Source organism: Vombatus ursinus, unplaced genomic scaffold, assembly GCF_900497805.2.
Source record: "Vombatus ursinus unplaced genomic scaffold, bare-nosed wombat genome assembly UNPS02014909.1, whole genome shotgun sequence".
NCBI classification, from domain to species: Eukaryota; Metazoa; Chordata; class Mammalia; order Diprotodontia; family Vombatidae; genus Vombatus; species Vombatus ursinus.
Window position 1 is genome coordinate 5764045 of NW_020954687.1, and position 24756 is coordinate 5788800.

At 38.5% G+C, this 24756-nt stretch overlaps 1 protein-coding gene across 1 annotated transcript in view; it reads right to left on the bottom strand.

Moving 5' to 3' along the window:
• NEK7 (NIMA related kinase 7) overlaps positions 1-21155 on the bottom strand; it is a 195951-nt gene extending 174796 nt beyond the window's left edge. Inside the window, 2 exon segments of the mRNA XM_027843469.1 lie at positions 20875-20886; positions 20889-21155. Coding sequence (XP_027699270.1) covers positions 20875-20886; positions 20889-21155 — 279 coding nt within the window.
• Positions 21156-24756: the final 3601 nt, after the last annotated feature.

Below are 24756 nucleotides of genomic sequence, written 5' to 3' on the forward strand. Positions count from 1 at the left end.
GTGTGTGTGTGTGTGTGTGTGTGTGTGTGTGTGTGTGTGTGTGTGTGTGTAAAAAGAGAGGAGATAATTCCATAGATTGAAGAGGTAGCAAAAACTATATTTGAAGAAGGAGAAAGGAGAAGTTAATGCTCAATCAATCAATAAGCATTTAAGGGCCTACTGTAAGCAAGGTAAGGGAAATATAAATGCAAAAGTAAGATACTCTTAATGAGTTTATAAATATACATATATACATACATATATAAATACACATATATACACATATAAACATACACACACATACATACTTAGTGATAGGGTTGGAGAAGAGGAAGGGTAACTAATAACTGAGAGAATCAGTAAAGGTTTCTTGAAGAAAGCAGCCTTGAACTAAGCCTTGAAAAAAGTAAGGGTTTTAAAAGATAGAAGTGAGGACAACGCGCATTAAAGACATCATAGATAAGTGCTACAAAGACAAGTAGATAAGAAATGAAATGTTGAGTAAAACAGGAAGGCAATTTGACTATAGCATAGAGTACAAGGAGAGTAATATATAAACAGCTTGAAATATAGGCTGGAGCCAGATCAGATTGTGAAGGTATTGAAATACAGAAGAGTAACATTTACATTGTATCTTAGAAGTAAGAATGAGCAACTGACATTTTTTAGGAGTAAAAACATGTTCATATCTGCTTTTTAGGAATATCAATTTGGCAATTGAGTAAAGGATAGAATGGAGAAGGGATAAAGGCTGGATTCCTTTAGAAGGCTATTTCAGTAGTCCAGGAAGAGAACCTGAACTTGAATGGTTGTGCTATGAGTAAACAGAAATGGAAGGATACAAAAGATGTTGAGGGAGCAGAATCAAAAGGAATTCACAAGTGATTAGATAAGAAAAATGAGCTGGAATGAAGTCAAAGATGACTACTAGGTCATGGATCAGAATGACACTCTATGTAGCGGGGATGAGGGGAAAGAAGAAAGATTTAGGGGGAAAGATGCTGAGTTCTATCTTGGACATGTTGTATCTAAAATTATTTGTAAATAATCCAAGTACTGATGTCCAACAAACAACTAGAAATGTAGGACTGGAGTTCTCCCGAACTCTATATAGATTTGGGAATCAGCTACATTGAGATGAAAGTTGAATCCATGCACCTTAAGAAATGTATCCATAATACAGAGCAAGACATGGATAATGATCCTACAAAGAAGACTCTGAAGGATGGTCAGATAGGTAGAAAAGAAACCATGATAGCAGTATCATCAAAACCCAGGGAAAAGAGTATATCCAGATGAAGAGGGTAGGTTAACAGTGTCAACTGCTGCAGAGAAATCCAGGATGACTCCCATGTTAAAAGCACATCACTGACTAGAAAGAATTATAGTACCACTGACAGAATTTGGGAAGTCACGACGTAATTTAGAAGAAAAACAATGATCTCAATTTTGGACATACTTTAACTTAAAGTATGACTTTACATTTTAGCCAAGTATTCTGTTACATTTTAGCCAAGTATTCTGATTACTTTCTATTCCTTGAAGAAACAGACCTGAAAGCACTTTAGAGTCCTGAAACTTTCCAAGTGATAACAAAAAGACAAATTTTATGGGTTTTTTTTTCCTCTTTTGTTAGTGGAAAATTTAGAAATATTTTTCATTTTCAACAGCCTAATTTAAAACACATTCTTATTTTTTCTGTCTCATCTCCAATGTTTTCATCTATTTCTTCCTGCAACTTAAGGATTCTTAAATAAAGATCAGTTTATACTAAAACAATTTTGAAGAGTTATTCACCTACCATTTGAGAAAAAAAAGATACATATATCCAGCAGGCAATTTGAAATACAAGTTTGGAGCAGGAGGGAGAGTTCAGTACTAGAGATGTAGATTCCAGAATTGTGATCAAGGTGATAACCTGAAACTTCATGAGTGAATAAAATCACCAAAGGAGGGGGAAAAAGGCTAAGGATGTATGGAGAATATGGTATAGTGGAAAGCATAATAACTGGAATCAAAGGACTTAGGATTAAATCCTTTCACTGGCTTATTACCTGTGTGCCCTTGGGCAAGGCACAAATTCCCTGGTCTTCATTTCCTCATATGTAAAAGGATGAGATTGAACCAAATGGTCCCTGAGATCTCTGCCAGCTCCATTCTTATGATCCTTGGGAGCCATCAAATTAAGCGATTACAAAAAGCAAGAAGAGAAATGTCAGTTTTCATTAACCATGGGAGGAAGTAGAAAAAAAAAATCAGTAAAAAGTCACTAGGCAAAATTATGCTGAACGATAACATTAGTCAAACTGCGGTGGAAGCTGCAGATGAGGAACAGAAAGGTATATTTGATGAAGTGAAATATATTTGACAACAATGCCTTCTGTGTTAATATTACCTAGGTTGTTTGCATTCAACAAACCTAACAATTAGGACATGGTTTTCAATGCAAATTTATCTTTCTATCAACTTCTAAGCCAGCTTTCCTAAAGGCACGTTCCCAGAGTCAGTAAGGATTTATCTTTAAGTTTTGTTTATATTTTACATGTTCACTTATAATTTAATTTCTAGTGATGAAAAGGGAGATCTGTATTTTTTTCAAATGGCAAGCAAATAATTCTGTTTTAATCATGAACTAAATCTAATCTAAGAAACTTTAAGTTATAAAGAGAACCAGTTTAAGACATAAAATGATGTAGAAAATAAGGAAAACATATAAAAGGTTGGCTATTGAAAATGAAAAACACTTCTGACACCAAGACAAAAAAAATATAAAATTCATATTTTAGTCAAATACACTGACATAATATATTTGAATAACACCTGAAGAGAAAGTTCAAGACTATAAATTACTTCCAAGTCTATTCTTTCAAAGAAAGGCAATAATCAAAGAATATAAGAAATCACAAATAAGATGCTTATGGAAATAATACATACACACACACACACACACACACTCTCACATACACAGAGATTGAGAGTATCTTGACCTGTGAAAATTGTCCAGAATATCTAGCATACTATATGGCAGCATCTACCTAAGTGTGGGAAATCAATAATTATTAAATGGTAATGAAATGAACAGTTTAAAACTATTATCCAATCATGAATAAGGTCTCATTTGAGGGGTTGCTTTTCATGCATTTAATTAATGATAAAAGTAAAAAATTCAACAATTCAATAAATATTTACTAAATGCCTACTGTGTCTGAGGCATTGACATTAAAGACAAAAAAGAAACAAACTCTATCCTCAAGGACGTTACATTCTACTTAGAAAACAGAATTAATTAACATAGTTAAGATATGGTCAGATGATACCATACTGTTTAGCAGACAAACACTAAAACAGCCATTATTCCTTAAGAGAATTCCACAATTCTGATTAATCTTCCCGAACACTGTTGCTGGTTTGTGTTTTTTTTGTCAATTCTCTGTTCAAAAGAGTTTCCTAGTCCACTCTTTACAGAAAATATTACAAATTCTTTGTTGTTCTTGCTGTTTAGTCACTTAGTTGTGTCTAACTCTTTATGAACCCAGCGGCCATACTCACAGAGGTTTCCAAACTTATTTGGCCTGTGGCCTCCTTTTAAAAAAAAAAAGCACTCTGTGCTCCCCTGAAAATCTACTTTCTTTAACCCTTTAACAGTATTTTTTTTAAATTTGAGTCACTTGAAATTACTACCACCCCCCTGAATCGTTCCAGTACCCCTCAGAGGGCAGCATCACCTACTTTGGGAACCTACAGTCCATAGCATGCCAGGCCCTTCTATCCTCCACTAGCTCTCCAAGTTTGTCCAAGTTCATATTTGTTGTTTCCATGACACTCTATCAGTCTTATCCTCTTCCATCCTCTTTTTCTTTATCTTCATTTTTTCCCAACATCAGAGTCTTTTCAAATGAGTCCTATCTTCTTATTATGTGGCCAAAATATTTAAGCTTCAGCTTCAATATTTGACTTTCCAAAAGTCTGAATTAATTTCTTTAAGTATTGACTGATTTGATATCCTTGCAGTCTAGGGGACTCTGAAAAGTCTTTTCCTGCACCATGATTTCAAAATGTCTATTCCATGGTGCTCATCTTTCCTTATAATCCAACTCTCACTGCCATACACTGCTACTAGAAAAACTATTGTTTTTACTATATGAACCTTATTCAGCAAGGTGATGTCTCTGCTTTTTAAAACATTGTCCAGATTTGTCATAGCTTTCTTCCAAGGAGCAAGTATCTTTTAATTTCATAGCTGCAGTTGCCATATGCAATGATCTCTGAGCCCAAGAATATAAAATCTGACATTGCTTCTGTCTCTTCTCCTTCTACTTGTCAGGAACTGACAGGGACCAGTTGCCAAGATCTTAGTTTTTTCGATGATAAGCCTCAAGCCAGATTCTATACTCTCCTCTTTTGCCTTCATCAAGAGTCTTCTTAATCCTTTACTTTCTGCCATCAGAGTGTTCTCATGTGCATATCTGAGATTGTTGATATTTCTCCCAGCAACCTTAATTCCAGCTTTTGATTCATCCAGGCTGGCATTTTGTATGATGTACTCTGCATATAAGTTAAACAAATAAGATGAGGGGCAGGTAGGTGGCACAGTGGATGGAGCACCAGCCCTGAAGTCAGGAGGACCTGAGTTCAAATCCGGCCTCAGACCAAACACTTGACACTTACTAGCTGTGTGATCCTGGGCAAGTCACTTAACCCAAATTGTCTAAATAAATAAAAAAGGTGACAATATACAGCCTTGTTGTACCCCTTTTCCAATCTTAAACTAATCAGTTGTTCCATGTTCAGTTCTAACTGTTGCTTCTTGGCCTGCACACAGGTTCCTCAGTTATATAAGATGATCTGGTATTCCCATCTCTTTGAAGACCTGACACATTTGGTTGTGACCTACCCAGTCCAAGGTTTTAGTATAGTCAAGAAAGGAGAAGTAGATGTTTTCCTGGAGCTCCTTTGTTTTCTCCATAATCCAGAAAATACTGGCAATTTGATCTCTAATTCCTCTGCCTCTTTGAAAATTAGCCTGCTTTTCCAGTAATTCTCAATTTACATATGGCTAAGGCTAGCTTACAGAATCTTAAGTATAACCTTGGCCAAGAACTAAAAGTACTGGCTTTCCAAAGGTAGACTGCTAGCTTTATATGGCACTAATGACCTATGATAACCATGCATTACAGACTACTATTTACTCACATTCCTCAAACACCCCTTATATTTTCCCACTGATGTCCTTTTGTCCAACCTACAGTCTCTGACTTGAAAATCATTTCCCCACTGAAAGAAAGCATAAACATCTATCAAAGTCTTGCCTGTATCCCATCTCTCCTTTAGGCCTTCGATGGTCACTCTAGTCTGATAAAATCTTATTTTTGAATTTGGTTCCTCCTCTAAACTCTATAATACCATATAAAGAGTTTTCAGTATTCAAAATCTTGGTGGCACCTGACTCTTCATGCTCTCAACTCTCATATCTAATCAATTACTACACCCTATGAATTCCATCTTTGCAACATCTCTCACACCCTCCTCTATTCCCACTACCAACACTCTGGTAAAATTCTTCATTATCACCCATTTAGGCAGCTGCTATTGCCAACTAACAAGTTCTCCAACCTCTAGTCTCTCCCCCTTCCAAACCACCCTTTATAACACTGCCAGAAAAATATTCTTTATGTTCTGATTAGGTCATATTGGTCCTCTGTTTAAAACCCTTCAGTTGCTCCCCACTGCCTATCAATAATTTATATAGCAGCTAGGTTGCAGAGTGGATAGCACACTGGTCTGGAGTCAGTAAGATGTGTCTGAATTCTACTTCAAGCATTTACTATCTGTGTGACCCTGGTCAAGTCACTTAACTTCTCTTTGCTTCAGTTTCCTCATTTGTAAAATGTGGATATTAATAGTCAGGGTTGTTGTGAAAATCAAATAGGACAATATTTATAAAGTGCTTTGAGAACCTAAAAGCACTATGTAAACACTAATAATAATATTAAAAGTTCTTACTCAGATTGGTATCCAAGGCCTTTCACCATCTGATACTGAAGTGCCTTTCCAAACTTACCAACTTTAGTGGCTCTCTCTTACTTCCAGGACCAAATATAAAGTCCTGTGTCAGGCCCTGAAATCTCTTCACAACCTACCCTGGTCCTACCTTTCCAGGCTTCTACTTTACTTCCCTCAACACTACAATCTAGCTACATGGGTCTACTTGCTGTTCTCACATAGACCTCTGTACTGGCTGTCCTTAGGGTCTGCAATGTCTTTTCCTCCAATTTCCACCTCTTGGTTTGCTTGGCTTCCTTCCACAAAAATACTTTTCCAATTCTCCAGCTGCAGGTGTCTTTCCCTCCGAGATTATTTTCTATATATGTTGCACATATGTACCTAATTATGTTATTGTCTCCCCCATTAGAATCTAAGTTCCTTGTTTGTGCCTTTCTTTGTATCCTCAGTGCCTGTCAGTAACTAGCTTTTCTTCTAAAATTTCACAAAGCACACTTTGGTCATAACTCTTTTCTGTATAGACCACATATTATTCTATATTTATTTCTGAATTTATCATTTTCCCCTACTAGACTATAAATGTCACTAAAGTCAAGACTTATCTAAGTGTTCTCCTTCAGTGCCTTATGTGTAGCAGACACTCAACAAGTATTTGGCAACTAAATTATTTAGACTTGATATGAGTATATAAAGGATCTGTACAAACACAAGAATGGAGGGGAATTAATTTAACACAAAGAAAAAAAGTAAGCTAAAAATAGCACATGTTCTAAAATGTATCTCTCCACAAAACAAATCATTCCTCAAACTGCTTAATATTTTAATGAAAGTGTAGGTCAGAGCAAAAAGAGCTGACTATGAGATCACCACCTGAAATAATCAATTTAAATTCCTCCTCATATAGGGAATAACATACACACTCAATTGGTATAGAAATCTATCTTACCTTACAAGAAAGTAGGAGGGGAAGGGGATAAAAGAAGTGGGGAGAGTGTGATGAAAGGGAGGGTAGATTGGGGGAGGGGGTAGTCAGAAGCAAAACACTTTTGAGGAGGAACAGGGTGAAAGAGAGAGAATAGAATAAACAGAGGGAGGAATAGGATGGAGGGAAATACAGTTAGCTATAGTAACTGTGAAAAAATTTTTGAAGCAAGTTTCTCTGATAAAGGCTTTATTTCTCAAACATATAGAGAACTGAGTCAAATTTATAAAAATTAGAGCCATTCCCCAATTGACAAATGATCAAAAAATATGAACAAGTCTCAGATAAGGTAATCAAAACTATGTATAGCCATATGTAAAAATGCTCTAACTCACAAACACCAAGAGTGGTTTGATGAAAATGATGGGGAATTTCAAAAGGTGCTAAAAGAAAAAATGAGAACTCCACGGGGTTTACCAGTAGGAAGTTCATCCATCTCTAAGAAGGCCGCATTTAATTCCATCAAAAGTAAAATACAAACAAACCTTAGAGAGATGCAGGATTCTTGGTTCATTAAGAAAGCAGATGAAATTCATTTTATGCTGATAGTAACAATCCAAAGCACTTTTATGATACCCTGAAGGCTATTTATGGGCCAAAGACCTATGGGGCATCTCAACTACTCAGTGCTGATGGAGCCACATTGATTAGTGATAAGGATATGATCCCAGAGAGATGGGCTGAACACTTCCATAGTGTTCTCAACAGACCATCATCAATCAATGCTGAGGCCACTGACCTTTTACCTAGGTTGAAGTCAATCCCTCCCTAGTTGAAGTTCCAACCAAAGAAGAGGTCATAAATGCCATTAGGCTCCTTTTGAATGGCAAAGCACCTGCTGTTGATTCTATTCCAGTTGAGATCTACAAGGTAGGGGGTCCATTGCTAATACAAAAGCTGACTGAAATTTTCTAGATTATATGGCAAGAGGAGATTATCCCCCAGGAGTTCAAGGATGCCTCCATTATCCATCTCTAAAAAGGTAAAGGAAATAGATTGTCCTATGACAATCACAAGGGAGGTCTCTCTCTTAGTCACTGCTGGCAAGATTCTTGCCAGAATCCTCCTTCACCTGGAAGATAGTCATCTACCTGAGAGCCAGTGTGGATTCAGAAAGGACTAAGGAATGGTCAATATGGTGTTTGCTGTCCGACAACTCCAGAAGAAAGGCAGGAGCAGAACAGATGTCTATATACAACATTTGTAGATCTGACCAAGGCCTTTGATACTGTCAATCATGAGGGCTTATGGAAAATTAGGTCAAATTTGGTTGCCCAGAGAAATTCATCAGCACTGTATATCAATTTCATGATGGCATGCTTGCCTGGGTTCTGGATAATGGACAATGCTCTCGTGCTTTCCCAGTCACCAACGGAGTGAAACAAGGCTGTGTGCTTGCTCCCATGCTTTTCAGCATGATGTTTTCAGCCATGCTGTCAAATGCTTTCAATGAGGATGAACACACAGCATCTCAGCTAACACACTGATGGTAAATTCTTCAACTTGAAAAGACTACAAGCTAATTTTGGCCTAACAATTAACATCAAGAAAACACAGATGCTCCATCAGTCACTACCACACCATACATACATGGAACCATCAGTTACAGCAAATGGAGAAATTCGGAATGCTGTGGATAAGTTCACTTGGTAGTGTACTTTCCAGAGATGTACACATTGATAATGAGGTTGTTGCATGCATTGCCAGAGCTACCTCAGTGTTTGGGAGGTTTCAAAGGAAAGTATAGGAGAGTAGAGGTATTAGACTGTTACCAAACTGAAGGTCTACAGAGCAGCTGTGCTGACCTCACTGTCGTATGCTTGTGAAACCTGGACAGTATACCAGCACCATGTCAGGAAACTGAATCACTTCCATTTGAATTGTTTTAAGAAGATTCTGGCAGGATAAGATACCAGACACTGAGGTCCTTTCTCGAACTAAACTGCCAGGCATTCAAGCTCTGCTTCAGAGAGTACAGCTCCAATGGGCTGGCAACATATGCTTGCCAAAAAGACTATTTTATGGAGAACTCACACAGGGCAAGCATTTACATGGTGGTCAGAAGAAGCGATAACAGCAACACTCTCAAGGTCTCTCTTAAGAACTTCGGAATTGAATATACTATGACCAGGTAGAATTTATATTAGGGATGCAAGGCTGGTTCCATGTTAGGAAAACTATCAGCATAACTGGCCATATCAACAACAAAACTAACAGAAATCATATGATTATCTCAGTAGATGCAGAAAAAGCATTTGACAAAATACAACACCCATTCCTATTCAAAACACTAGAGAGCATAGGAACAAATGGAGTCTTCCTTAAAATGATAGGTAGCATCTATCTAAAACCATCAGCAAGCATCATATGTAATGGGGATAAGCTAGAAGCATTTCCAGTCAGATTGGGTGTGGAACAAGGATGTGCATTATCAACAATGTTATTCAATATTGTACTAGAAATGTTAGGAATGTTGAGAGACAGAGAGAGACAGAGAATTAAGTACTAGCTAAATAATTTCAAATGCATCAGAAAACATAAAATTGTATGTCTGAGTCCTGGAGCAGAGAGGGAGAAAGGGTTAAAGTTGGGAGGTCCACCCCCCAACCCTCCCCCATCTTCTGTTCAGAGAAGAGAAAGAAGGAGCAGAGAAGGTGCTCCAAGAATTAGCCTATGCTAACCTACCTGAGACAAGGTGAGTGATATAAATTATGGAATAGGCAGCTGTTAACAGAAGAAAGATTCCCCATCATCTCCAGAGACTAGTAGTCCAGCCACTATTTCTCCATCCCTCATCCACCACTAATTCCCAGGGAAACCAGAAAGCCTTCATAGAAGAGAGATTCTACAGACCTACAAATGTCCATTTTGACTCCCTCGTCTCTAGCCACCAGCTCAACTCTGGCCTTAAGATTAAGGAAATTATGGGGGGGGGGGTGGAGCCAAGATGGCAGAGGGAAAGCAGTGACTTCCTTAAGCTCTCCCTCAAATCCCTTCAAATACCTATAAAAAATGGCTCTAAACAAATTCTAAAGCAGCAGAACCCACTAAAAAACAGAGTAAAACAAATTTCCCGCCCAAGACAACCTGGATGGCTGATCAGAAAAGTATATCCCACGGGGCTGGGAGAAGAGCGCAGTTCGGCGTGGGCACGCAGGCCGCAGCAACCCTGGAGCAGGCCTCAGAGGACTGAATCACAGGCAGCTGCGGCGGTTTCTAGATTTCTCAACCCACGAACGCCAAAGACAACTTAGAAGGTCAGTGGGAAAAGTCTGTAACTGCGGTTAGAGAAGAAGCTAGGTCTCAGCCACCCCGAGGGCAGTGGCTGCCTCCTGAGCTTCCAGCCCACAGACTGAGGGGGAATTGAGTGGCTGATCACAGGGGAATAGCAAGGATCTCTTTGTCAGTGCTGAGGCAGGAATCTCTTGCTTTGCCAGTGCTTGGATCTGGGTCACAGTTCTGAGGGACAGTCCTGGGGCGAGGAGGAGCACTGGCGTGGTGGAGCTTGTTGTGGCAGTAGAGAGGAAACACCTTGCACCTTATCATAGCACCTTGGAAGAACTGAAAAATTTCAGGCCCCTAGAAGTATCTCTGAAAACAGCTGTACAAACCCCCAAAGCTTGGGACAGTACATTCTCCACACTGGAAACAGACTCTTACCTTAACAAAGAGTTTAAAACTCAAGTAATTGGTTGGGATCATGAGCAAGCAGCGCAAAAAGAGTCAGACTATATTATCATACTTTGGTGACAAAGAAGATCAAAACATACAACCAGAAGAAGACAACAAAGTCAAAGCTCCTACATCCAAAACCTCCAAGAAAAATATGAATCAGTCCCAGACCTTGGAAGAGCTCAAAAGGGATTTTGAGAAGGAAGTAAGAGAAGGAGAGGAAAAACTGGGAAGAGAAATGAGAGTGATGCCAGAAAATCATGAAAAGCAAGTTAACAGCTTGCTAAAGGAGACCAAAAAAAATAGTGGAGAAAATAAACACCTTAAAAAATAGCCTAACCCAAATGGCAAAAGAAGTCCAAAAAACCAATGAAGAGAAGAATGCCCTAAAGAGCAAAATTGGACAAATGGAAAAGGAAGTCCAAAAGATGACTGAAGAAAATACTTCCTTAAAAATTAGAATAGAGCAATTGAAGTTAGTGACTTTATGAGAAATCAAGACACTGTAAAACAAATCCAAAAGAATGAAAAATTAGAAAACAATGTGAAATATCTCACCGAAAAAAAAACTGACCTGGAAAATAGATCCAGGAGAGAGAATTTAAAAATTATTGGACTATCTGAAAGCCATGATCAAAAAAAGAGCCTAGACATCATCTTTCAAGAAGATCAAGGAAAACTGCCCTGATCTTTTAGAACCACAGGGCAAAATAGAAATTGAAAGAATCCACTGATCTCCTGAAAGAGATCCCCAAAGGAAAACTCCTAGGAATATTGCAGCCAAATTCCAGAGTTCCCAGGTCAAGGAGAAAATATTACAAGCAGCCAGTAAGAAACAATTCAAGTATTGTGGAAACACAATCAAGATAACACAAGATTTAGCAGCTTCTACATTAAGGGACCGCAGGGCATAGAATATAATATTCCAGAGGGCAAAGGAGATAGGATTACAACCAAGAATCACCTACCCAGTAAAACTGAGTACAATTCTTCAAGGGAAAAAAATGGCCATTCAGTGAAATAGAGGACTTTCAAGCATTTGTGATGAAAAGACCAGAGCTGAATAGAAAATTTGACTTTCCAGTATAAGACTCAAGTGGAACATGAAGAGGTAAACAGGAAACAGAAATCATAAGAGACTTATTAAGGTTGAACTGTTTATATTCCTGCATGGAAAGATGATATTTGTAACTCATAAGACCTTTGTCAGTATTAGTGTAGTTGGAGGGAAAAAATTATATGTATGTATATAGATAGATAGATAGAGGGCACAGGGTGAGTTGAAGATGAAGGGGTCATATCTAGAGAATAAAATTAAGGGGTGAGAGAGGATTACACTAGGAGAAGGAGAGAGGGAAAGGTAGAATGGGGTAAATTATCTCACAAAAACAAAAAACCGAAAAGAAAAGGCTCTTACAGTAGAGGGGAAACGGGGGAAGGTGAGAAGGAATGAGTGAATCTTATTCTCATAGGATTTGACTTAAGGAGGGAATAACATACACACTCAATTGGGTATGGAAATCTGTCTTACCCTACAGGAAAATAGGAGGGGAAGGGGACAAGAGAGTAGGGGGATGACATAGAGGAGGGCAGATTGGGAAAGGGGGTAATCAGAAGCAAATACTTCTGAGGAGGGACAGGGTCAAAAGAATAGAATAAATGGGGGGGGCAGGATAGGATTAAGGGAAATAGAGTTAGTTTTTCACAGCATGTCTACCATGGAAGTGTTTTGCATAACTGCACATGTATAGCCTATATTGAGTTGCTTGCCTTTTCAATGAGGGTGGGTTGGGAGGGAGGAAGGGAGAAAATCTGGAATCCAAAGTTTTAAAAACACATGTTTAAAAAAAATATTTTCACATGCAACTGGGAAATAAGAAATATAGGAAATGGGGTACAGAGATCTATCCTGCCCTACAGGAAAACAGAAGGGGAAGGGGGGGGAAGGATAGCAGGGAAAGCAGACTAGGGGAAGGGATATTCAGAATGCATGTCATCTTGGGGTGGGGGGAGGGGTGAGATGGGGTGAAAATTTGGAACTCAAAATCTTGTGGAAGTAAATGTTGAAAACTAAAAATAAATAAATTTATTAATAAAAAAAATTAAGGAAATTATTACTGTACTCCCCCCCTTTCCTACCCCTCAAAAGAGAGACTTACAAGTTGGTACTGAAAAATCAATAATCCTTTAACACTAAACAAAACTTTCCATTACAGTGGAGATAGAAAGCTTAAAATGCAAATAACTAAAGTAGAATACAGACTGAAACTTATTGACACTAGAGCGTAACCATTGAAATGAGTATTGATACCAGCTTCCTTCTTATTTTGATAGCATGTGTTTATTGGTGAGGCAAATGGGTACATGAAAAAGGGAAGGGGGTCAAAGTATACAATTGTCAATGAAGGAGGGGAAAAAGAGAAGGCCAGGGAAGCTGAAGGCCATATGTAGCTAGGGCACTGGATCCGGAGTCTGGAAGACCTGATTTGAATCCTTCCTCAGATACTCACTTAGCTATGTGACCCCTAGGCAAGTCACTTAACTGCTCTGTGTCTCAGTTTCCTCAACTGTAAAATAAGGTAGTTAGCCTTGAAAATCCCTTCCAGTTCTAAATCTATGATCCTAGGAATTTTAAAATTTTATTAAAGATAGGTACCATTTATCTTCAACTGTGCTCAAATAATAGAAACTGTGGAGAAAGAGATGTTCGTCCAGTGAATAAACACAGTTTAGTAAGGCCACTACCACAGTGCTGGATAATGAATTCATCACTACCTCAATGTAACTTTAAATGGTTGAGACTGGGGGTGGGGGGAGGGGAAGGAGTCCTCATAACTGGGGAGATGGTTTTTAAACTGCTTTTTTTAAAGGTTCTTTCCCAGATGATTTGTAAATTAAATAATCAAAATATTGCTAGATGACTAAAGACAAATTAGATACTACAATTATTTAAAAAAACAGAGAACAAATAGGTAGGACACCAGGAATGATGAACTTAACTTCATAAATTTGTCTCTAAGCTTTAGACTTCCAGGATGATATTCATCCTGATTTTCTATAACCAACTTTAACCAATGTTTAAATAGCTTGTAAACAACAGAAACTAGATAACAAACCAATGACCTTGAGTAACTACATTCATAAATTACCAAAATCAGGAAAGTAGAAGGAAAGTGGTTAAAAATGTCATGCACAATGTTGCATCAGAAACTAATCTAATTCCTTCTTCTGAACTCAGCTCACTTGCCAATGTTTACTTCTACTTTTAGGAACAGAGCTCTATAAAGTCCTGATTTAAAAAAAAAAAAAAAAGACAGGGCAGCTAGGTGGCTCACTGGATAGAGCATCAGCCCTGGAGTCAGGAGGATCTGAGTTCAAATGTGATCTCAGACATTTGACACTTATTAGCTGTGCTACCATTGGCAAGTCACTTAACTGTCTCACCAAAAAAAAAAAAAAAAAGACTATTTTTTCAGTTGTCTTTGACTTTTCACCATTTAGGGTGTTCTTGGCAAAGATACTAGAATGGTTTGCCATTTCCTTCTCCAGCTCATTTTACAGATGAGGGCACTGAGGCAAAGAGGGTTAATTAAGTGTCTTGTCCAGAGTCACACAGCTACTAAGTGTCTGGGCCAGATCTGAACTCACCTTCCTGACTCCAGGTGCAGCACTCTACCTACTTCTACACCTAGCTGCCCCAAGAAAGACTACAGACCCTATGTAAAGTCAAACATGAAAGAGGAAGACATTTAGATCTGTTACTGTTTTATTACTAGGGAATATTTGGAAGTAAACTCCAACAACTGATTTTTATTAAAAGTTACATGAAAACTAACAGAATTATGAAAAGGCAATTTCTATTAGATGACAGGAAATTAAGATTTACCTAAATTGTTTTATTCACTTACAAACTGCAGGACTTAACATTTCAGATTGTTGTTAAGGCAAAAATTGCCTAATCTGACTACATAAACTGTTTGTGGCAGGGAGTTTTGATTCACCACAAAGAAGAAAAAAAATCAAACTGCTTAAAAAAAAGGGATACTTCTTGGCCCTTTGTACTCTCCCCAACTAACATTCATGAAATTCAATCTCTACATTCCCTCTTTGAATCAGAAATAATTGGAGATGAAAGACTTACACACACCTTGAGGATGACAATCACCTCAAGAGGATTAAGCAGTTTTCAGAGTTTTAGTAGCCCCACAGTTGTGATACTATGAGTCGAGCTGTACTATACAAAATTTTTAATTATAATGTACAACTTTAATCTGCAAGAGGATAAAACAGATAAAGTATACACAATAATCCAATTCATTTCACTCAAACATCATAAAGAAAAAATGAGATGAGTAAAAAATATAGAAATTTAATGTATCCTCAAAAAAATCTAATTCTTAAAACAATGCAGCAAATATTTAAGAATGTAACACAAAATATTATACAAATATAACATGTTTGTAGAAATACTGATTTTTACATTTTAATATGTGAGGAAAGATAACAAATCATACCCTTAGACCAAGAGATTCTGCTTAACTGGGTTCACCCGCCAAAAACGTTTAATGAAAGCCAAAAAAAGATTGATAACATTATTTATAATACCAAAACACTATCACAAAACAAATACATACCCAAAGACTGAGGAATGGAACAAATTGTGGAATATGAATATAATGGAATATTATTGTGCCATAAGAAAAAAAGAGTATTAAGAATTCAAGAAAACAGAGGAAGACTAATATGATATAAGGCAAAGTGAATAAAGCAGAGCCAGAAGAATAATCTATAACATGTACTAAAAGCCTTTTAAAAACTCAGGTCAAATAGAAGTCAATGCTGGTATCAAATAACTGAAGTTATGACACAATTCTTCCTTTCTAAAAACAATCAGTAAACTACAAAAGTGGAAAGTGGCAAGCTCTCTCACAATTATCCTGGGTAATTTTGCTTAACTGTTTCAGGGAAATTTTACTGGCAGAGTACAGTAGTTGGTATCTGTTCAAAAGGATCTACTCTGTCAAACCAAAAGGAATCAAACAGAAACTATTTCAGGCTGAACTCATACATCTCATTTATAAAACATGTTATAATACTATGCAACGTCATTTTAGTAACATACTAAGGAAGTATTAAGAATATCTGATGTACCAAATTTAAACACAAATCTGTTTTGTAGAATAGATTTTCCAATGGATAAATATTTGGATTTGGATAAAAGTGGGAGGGCTGACAAGATGTTTGTGCAGCTTTGGGCAGCTGTAGTTACACTCTACGTTTTTGAAATAGCAGCCTGAAAGGAATTCTGGAACTATTTTAACAAGGTTGCTTCCAAACTGGCTACTATAATTGATCAGAATTTAGGCTTTTTTTTTTAAACCTAAATCTGATTTATACAAAAACTGAAAGGGCTAGAATCACACATTTATATTACACTGAAAACTTCTTTTTAAAAGTACACTAGAAGAAAAAAAAAAACAACTAAGATCTTGACAACTGGTTCCATCACTTCCTGGCAAACAGGGGAAGAAGAAATGGAAACAGAAGTCAGATTTTATATTCTTAGGCTCAAAGATCACTGCAGATGGTGATTACAGCCACGAAATTATTAGATGCTTGCTCCTTAGAAGGAAAACCATGGCAAATCTGGACAGCATACTAGAAAGCAGAGACATCACCTTGCTGACAAAGGTTCATATAGTTAAAACTATGTTTTTTGGTGTTTTTTTTTTTTTTTCCAGTAGCAGTCTAAGAGTTGGACTATAAGGAAAGCTAAGCACCACAGAATGGATACTTTGGAATCAAGGTGATGGAAAAGATTTTTGCAGGTCCCCTGGACAGCAAGGAAATCAAATCAGTCGATACTTAAAGAAATTAGTTTAGGCTATTCAGGCTACTGGAAAGTCAAATACTGAAGCTGAAGCTTAAATACTTTGGCCATATAATAATAAGATGGTACTCACTGGAAAAGACCCTGATGTTGGGAAAAACTTAAGGCAAAAGGAAAAGAGGATGAGATTGATAGAGTGTCATGGGAACAACAAACATGAACTTGGACAGACTTGGAGAGCTAGTGGAAGACAAAAGGGCTTGGCATACTATGATCCATGGGGTCATAAAGAGTTGGACAAGACTGAAAAACTGAACAACAACAAAAAGACAAAGGTATGAATATGAAGCAGGCAGTGATAATGAAAATATTTTTTAATGGAAAGAATTACAAACATTTTCACTTTACATATTTTAATACTGTGTAATTATTTTTTTTAGTTAGAGACATTATGGCATAGTGGATAGAGAACTGGATGCTGCCTTGGACGCATACCAGCTTTCTGATCCTAGGCAAGTCACTGAAGTTGCAGAAGATATGTTGCTCTGTACTGGTAGAAGTTTCTTCATCTGGAATATCAATAAAATCACAGGTCCTGCACCTATCACTATTTTTCTATGTTTTCCCCCCATTTAAAGAAATAACATGTTAATATAATAGCTTCTATTCAGAGTCATACTATATTTCAATAAATATAATAATCACTTTTATCTCTTCTAGCATATATTTATAATAAGAAGAAAGAAATTATTTTCCAGGAAAATAACAGTATTTGTTTAAAACAGAAACAAAAATATTTGGAAGGATTCATACTAGTAAAAAGTGGCAGTTCAAAACATTAAACTAATGAATACCAAAACAAACTTTATTTTGTTGTAGAAACATAGTAAAACATTCCTAACCCACTAACATCTTGATCTCTGATCACATGACTCAATTATCCATCTCCTTCTCAGAAAATATATAATGGTAAAACACAAGAAAAAGTTCCCTTAGTGGTAATATTTTGCTATTACTGACCAGATGTAGCACAGTATGGAGAAAGAGTGCCCACATCAAGCATCCAAGAACCTGAATACAAATTCTGGCTGTATGACTACCTACCTATAATGACCCTGAGCAAACCAATTTTTCTGACCCTTAATTTCATCATCCATATAAGGATTGGTCTTTGGATGGATGCAGTGTTGCTAACTGCACCAAGGTGGGGAGGGAAACCACACAGTTAAATGGTAACTACAGTTTGGTTCAAATATTAAACTATAATTACAACATATATTTTAAAATGTAATACTGTATATAAGGCACTAAAGGCAAGCAAATTCATAAACTAGTCAAATGCACTATCTCCTCCCCCACAGCCACCTGCTACCATGGGTACCAGAGATGCTTTGTTCACTCTTGTAGCAAAAGTTATTTTATTAAGACGGGAAAAAAAGATACTTACAATTAACTATTCTGGAAAATCTGTAAAGGAGAAAAATGGGAAGGGAGGGAAGAGGTTCAGAAATTGACGGAATGAATAAATCAAAATGGTAGTTTATATTTTGTTTTTAAAATGCAAATAAAAATGAAATTTGATGATTATTCATGAGCATTTTAAACTACTTCACATGAACTCATAACTTGCTTTAAAACAAAACACTAATTTTTTAAAGTCACATTTAAAGTGAGTTTCTTAAAGTAAACATATAATTGGGATATATACTCTGACATTCTGCTTATATAATTTTTAAAAATAACTTTAATCACACACAAATATACAGTAGGCTACTTTTCTGACCAGAAAAAAAAACCTCAATTTTTTTTTAACCAAACATAAGAAATAAATGAACCATGATACAAAGCACATACAAAATGACTGCCTAGGCAGTCATATCCTATCTTTTCAATTTGTTTTCAGGGCTCTATGTGGTCTTTCAACTATACATCAGGTCATCCTGAGGAACCCTTTAGGGCATGCCATTTATCCCATTTTCCCCCCTAAATCAGAAAGTTTCAGGCCTTTTACATTAATTGTTACATCTTAGTTTTGATTTCTGAAATTCTCCCTGACTGGAAAACCCGTCAATGCTAAACATAGGTGGAGCCAGTACCCAAACAGCCCCAGGGATCTGTGGGAGATGTAGTTCTACGGATTTCTTCTTCCCCCAAAGCAAGGAAACATTTTCAGAACGGAATTTCTTGAACTCTTTAGATGTCTCTCCCTCCTTTCTTCTCCTTCTACAAGTTGCTGAATCATATTTCCCGCAAGTACCCCAATATACAGTGAGATTTATATTAAATAGAGGATGCCCTATTCAGAAAACTGAAAGAGAAACCATGTATTCTGTGGGGGGCTTACTGGAGACAGAAGTGGGGGTTCTTCAAACCCTTAGACACAAATTAACTTCCGTTTTACATGGTCAATTTTTCCTATATTTTTTAGTAACACCTCCCCTCCCAACTCAAAGATAGTCCTTTCCCAACATACACTGTGCCTTTCCCATTTCCTTACTCAAGTCAAGAAGATTATGGAAATTATTTATCAGTTCAACTGAACAAATATTTATACCTTGTGTCATTTATTAGCTTGAACTAAACTATTAGAACGTTAATCTCACATTATTTAACATTTTGCATGTTGTCTGGTCAATTCAATATACATTTATAAAGTATCTACTAAAGTGCCTACTATGTGCTGGGAGGACATTGTGCTCTTCAACTAAATTGGTTCAGATGCTTGAACTCAGGGATCAGTCTTTGTATCACACAAAACATGGAAAATGCTGCCTTGCACAAAATAAAGTGGCATATTCATTGATCAATTTACAGGCTTTTAAAAACACATATGATTTATACTCGGTACTTTACATTATTACCCTATAGTCATCCAAGCAACATACCTTGCCTTCTACACCTACTACAATATGCTGCCTCCTATAGAAAGAAAGGTTTTTGCGGGCTTGTTGTGTATACAGGGTGGCCCAAAAGTCTTAGTGTAGTTTTAGGTTTTAATAACTTATACAGGGTGCCCCAAAAGACTCAGTGAATTTTAAGCTAATAAAGCTTAAATTAATAAAACCTAAAACTACAATAAAGACTTTGTGGCCATTAACCCTGAATCATTGGGTCATTAAAGCTTAAAAGTACACTAAGATTTGGAAACCACTCTATATAATCCTCTTCATATGAATGGGCATTTGAACCCTTCATCGAAGTCCTCTCAGAACTAGAATAACCACCCACCCTTTCATTTCTCTAGTACCTTCCTAATCTTCAATCACCACTATCTCCTAAAATCAATAAGGCTTGGGAAAACAGCTGGAAACATGGCGTTGGAAAAATTAAAATGCATTTTATCTTTCTACCCTGCCATAGGCTATAGGAATATAGCCTATATATTAGGAATACATGGTCTCTGTAGTATGCCTATGTATGTATGTGTGTGTGTGTGAGGAATAATACAGGAATACATATTCCTATGTATTCATACAGGAGGGTGATATTCTTCATATATAGGAATACATTTTCCTATATAGGAATACATATTCTTCATACATAGGAATATCATATATACACTCCTATATATTAATATAGCCTTGCTATATTTATAGCCAGGAAAACAACAGCTTCTACATCTGGAACTCTAAAAGTACTGTACGAAGGAAGAAGGTGCTGGCGGTGGGTGGGAGGGGGGTCCCATCTGGGGGCCGCCTCCTCTAGGCTACGTACACCCTATTTCTGAGCCGGCCCTAGATCCCGAGTGTGTCCGGTTATGGTTCTGCTCCCGGCCCTCCTCTATCCCTCAGGCTGGGGCCTCAGCTCCGTCTTTGCCCTTCTACCTCCCCCTCCTTTGCCCCCCTTCCACACCTAACTTACACTTTGGAGTCCAGAACCCACCCCTACTTCATCCCACGCGACCCCTCTCTGTCCTCGCCCAGAGCCAGCAGCCCGAGTTCTCTCTCTTACACTCTCCTCCCCCGCACTACGCCCCCCCCCACAACAAACTTCACTTTTGGCTGCGGCTAAACTCTGACAGCTGATCCTAACCAATCGGCGAAGGAAATATAAGCGATGTGGCCAATGAGAGGAGGCCGGCTGAGTGGCGGGAGGCGGGACCTCGCTCAAGTTCCTTTGGTCTGGAAACCAATCGACCTGTTGCGGCCGTCTCTGCCGCCGCTTCCTCCTCCTCTAGAGCTGCGGCAGCCGCGAAGTTTCTTGGTTACGGCGGTAGCCGCCGAGGTCTGTGACCGTTACCGGGGCCCGCAACTCCCCTCCCGTGGCCCTCACAAAAAAAAGGGGCAGCCCCTGGAGTGGGGGGGGGTCGCGCCCCGCCCCGGCGTGAGGAGGCTGCGCCCCACCCCCCGGCTTTACCCCTTCCCCTCCCCCGGCCCGGACCCTCCTCGCTCCCTCGCCGCTCTCTTACCAGGAAGTTGAGAGTTTTCCCTCTTCCCACCTGTGTGGGACTCGACACCGGTGGCTGGCGGCGGCTCTGCGGGGTGCGGCCCGAGAAAGGCCCGCTGGGGCCGGGGGCTGTGGCTTCGAGGTCCGGAGCCGATCGGCCTCCTCACTCCCCGCCGGCCCCCTCCAGACGCTGCAGGTTGGGGCACCCGTCCGGCGCACCGAGAGAAGCGTCCCGAGGACGAGACTAGCAGCGGCCCATCTCCCTCGTCCTGCCCCTGCAGCCGCTGTCAGCGGTGTAAACATCCCGGCATCCCCGAGGAGAGAGGCGGGGCCGGAGCGCCGGCTCCGCCTCCCCCCCTCCCCCCTCGCGCGCCCCACCCCGGCCCGCCCAGCTCTGCGGGATCCCCGCGGGCGCACGCGCCTCACCTCGGTACCCGAGTCTAATCCGGGACTATCAGCTGTGAGCTCACCTGCCCCCCTGCAGAAGCCCGGACGGGACCAGGGGAAAGGCCTGGGGGGTACTGCGCTCGGGATGTCCAGCCACAGCACCCATCTTCGCTTAAGCTTGTCCCCACCCCACCCTCAGTCCCACTTGTTTGGAACGAGAAAATCAAGTGAGGGATGGAGTGCAGGAATCCTGCAACAACTTTTCTAACTTCGTTCGAAGCAGCCACAGGACGCTTAAATACCCTCAACCTGCTGAGGACCAGTGAGTTTCCCACTGCACTAAGTTGGGGTTTTCATCGTTTTCATTTGAATGCCCCACTGCTAACTTGAGGTAAACCGAGTTGGCGCACCCTTTCCTTTACAGAACCACAGACCTTTTACAGTCCTGGTTAGGATACACCTACTGGATTGACATTTGTGCTGGGAAAGAAGGGATAGAGAGCAGCCTTCCAAGGGCAGAGTAAACTAAAGAAAGTGACCTTGTGTAAAGACTCCTGCTTGGAGTGTACTTTGGAGACTAACACTCAGCTGCGTTGCTCACACTAGGTACCCTAGTTTCTTTGACGTCAGCCCAGATTCCCCCATTGGGAGCTTCCCAAAGATCAATTCCTGGAGACACCCTTAAGTTTATTATTCATTTTAGAACTTTAAAATTTATCGAGGACTCTCTTCACAACCCTAAACTAATTGAATTACTATCCAAGCTCCTGGTGTTGGAGTGGGGAGGAGTCGATGGGTAGGATTAAATAAACTATAGGCGGAACTTCTTGTTTTTAGAAAGCATGATCCCAAAGAGAAGCCAGGGCTTTTGCAGAAAGAGGAAGGTGAAAGGTGGAAGAACCAAGAAGAGCAAACACTGCTACAATTAACAGCTACTATTATGAAGGAGTGTGGTCTGTTTAAAAAAAAAAATTTACATTAAATATGGCCCTGCATTACACCATGCTACCTCTACTTAGATTTTTTCCTAAGCATTTGTAATCTCTACCGCTTATTGAACAACTGAAAAACGAAAAACAAAGTCCACACAACAAATAACATGTAATTATGCAAAACAAGTTTTAAAATGCATGTCTCCTAGGTTGAAGTTCATCAGCTCCCTGGCAGGAAGTGGATAGCAGGATTCATCAGTCCTCTGGATATGTGATTCATCATTTCATTATTCAGTTCCAGAGTCTCAAAATTGTGTTTTTTCCCCTGTGTCATTGTGTAAATTGTTCTAGTTCTGCTCACTTCACTCTGCATTAATTCACTGAGATCTTCTCTGTTTTCTGTGAAACTGTACATTTCATTATTTCTTATGGCACAATAGTATTCCATTACATTCTTATGCCACAATTTGTTTAGATTTTTCCCAATAAGTGGACACCCCCTTAATTTCTAGTTTTGGTGTTCTAGGAAAAGAGCAACTATAAATATCTGTATACTTATGGATTTTTCCCTTTTTTTATCTCTTTGGGATATATCTCTTAAATTTTTAAAAGACATCTATAGAAGAGAAATAGCTAACTGAAGATAAATCAATCAACAAGCATTTATTAAGCATCTCTTATGTGCCAGGAACTGGGGACAAAGACAACAACAAAAATTTCTTCCCTCAAAGAGCTTAAGGTCTACAAAAGAAAAGCATGCATATAAATAAAAACAAATTAAGTCTTAAGTAAATAATAAGTTAGGCACAAAGAAGCTGGGAGCAAAAAGAAAGCCATCATGTAAGACAGAACTTGAGCCAAACTTTGAAAGAAGAGAAGAATTCAAAGGAGTAGAAGTGAAAAGGAAGGTCTTTCCAGAAATGAGGTATGTCTTAGGCAAAGGCACAGAATTGGAAGACAAAGTGGCAAGTACTGTATGAATAGTATAGGCAAGCTAAAAGTCATAATACTAGATGGTTGAAGTAACTTTCCTACTCATCTTAGTTCTTTGGATTTATTTATTCTATAGATATACCCCGTTAACAATCTCAACTGACTTCTTGGTTTATGCATGCTTTTCTTCCAGCTTTAACTGTACCTTCTAATTGGGGATTTTTGCCCAATCTTTTCTTACATTGGGAGTGGGGCAGAGGGAAGGGGAGAGATTTGACATGAGGGTTGTAGTGTACTACAAGCTTAAAATAAGGCAACATGTGACCTGGCCACAAAAGTTAAAACTAAAGGGAAGAGAAGGGAGGGAATGAGCATTTACATAGCACCTGCTATGTGCCAGGCACTGTGCTAAGCACTTTACAAATATTTATTTACGAATATCTCAACCCTCTGAGGTAGATGCTATTATTATTCCTATTTTACAGATGAGGAAACTGAGGCAAACAGAAATTAAGTGGCTTGCCTAGGGTTGCACAGCTTGTATGACCTGTGCCACCTAGCTGCCCTAGTCCTATACTGCCAGATTCCCACCTCAATTCCCCCTGAAGCCATCCCAAAAATGTTTACAACGTATTTGTTCCTAGTTGTAACAAAGTACAATGTTTGTGCATAATGTTAGATACTCTTTGTGTAAATTTAGGATACTACTTCTCAAACATGTTTAATCTTCATAGTTTGATGCCCATGTAACATAATTGTAAATTTACAACTTTAAAAATATTATGGAGAACACTGATTACCCACATTTTCCTCTTTGTATTACCTTAGACAAGATCTTTTCTAGTGAAGAATAATTACTTACATAATCCTAGAACTTTAAATTTTATCTTATTGGAAAATCATGTTCCCTAATAAAATAAGTACTATTAAAAATAACTGTTTGAAAAGAGTTAAAAGTACTATGGTGAGAAGGAAAAATCCATTTCTGTTAGTTCAAACATAGGAAGCTGGAAACAGGTGTAGCTAAGGATCTGCTTCTCGGATTGGCAAGTCATTGAGGTTGGCAGCAGCTTATAGTAATGGAGCTCTGTCAAGTTATTGAAATGTCTAGTCTGAACTGAGTCAAGAGGAAGAAGCCAAAATATAGCCTGCAGACAGTTAGAGGGATATCATTTTAGCCTGGCACTGACTGTGGTCAATGAACAGTGTTAGAAAATAAATCTTGAACTTTGAAAATTCTTAAGAGGAACATTAATAGGTTATTCTGTCAGACATGGAATAGGAATTTGCATTTAATTTTTTTATGAATCACAAAAGTTTACAAAGCAGGAAATTCAACATGAATAAGCTTTTTACATCAAATCTTTTAATTTCACACTCTCACACAGCCTCTCTATTTTCCTAGTTGCAGTTACTCTTTTAGAAGGATACTTTTCAGTACCTTAGCATGGTTACATAGTAGTCATAACTTTGCTTTTTCTTTTAAAATGATATATCAAGAAATATCACTTTTTGTGCTAGTTATAAAACTGTTTGAAAATAAAAAAATTTTCAAGGCATTGTTCAGTTCAGGTAAATGAATAACACAAACTATATTATAAGTTTGCCTGACTTGATTGGGAGTGAGAAGACCTGTGTTCAATCAACTAATC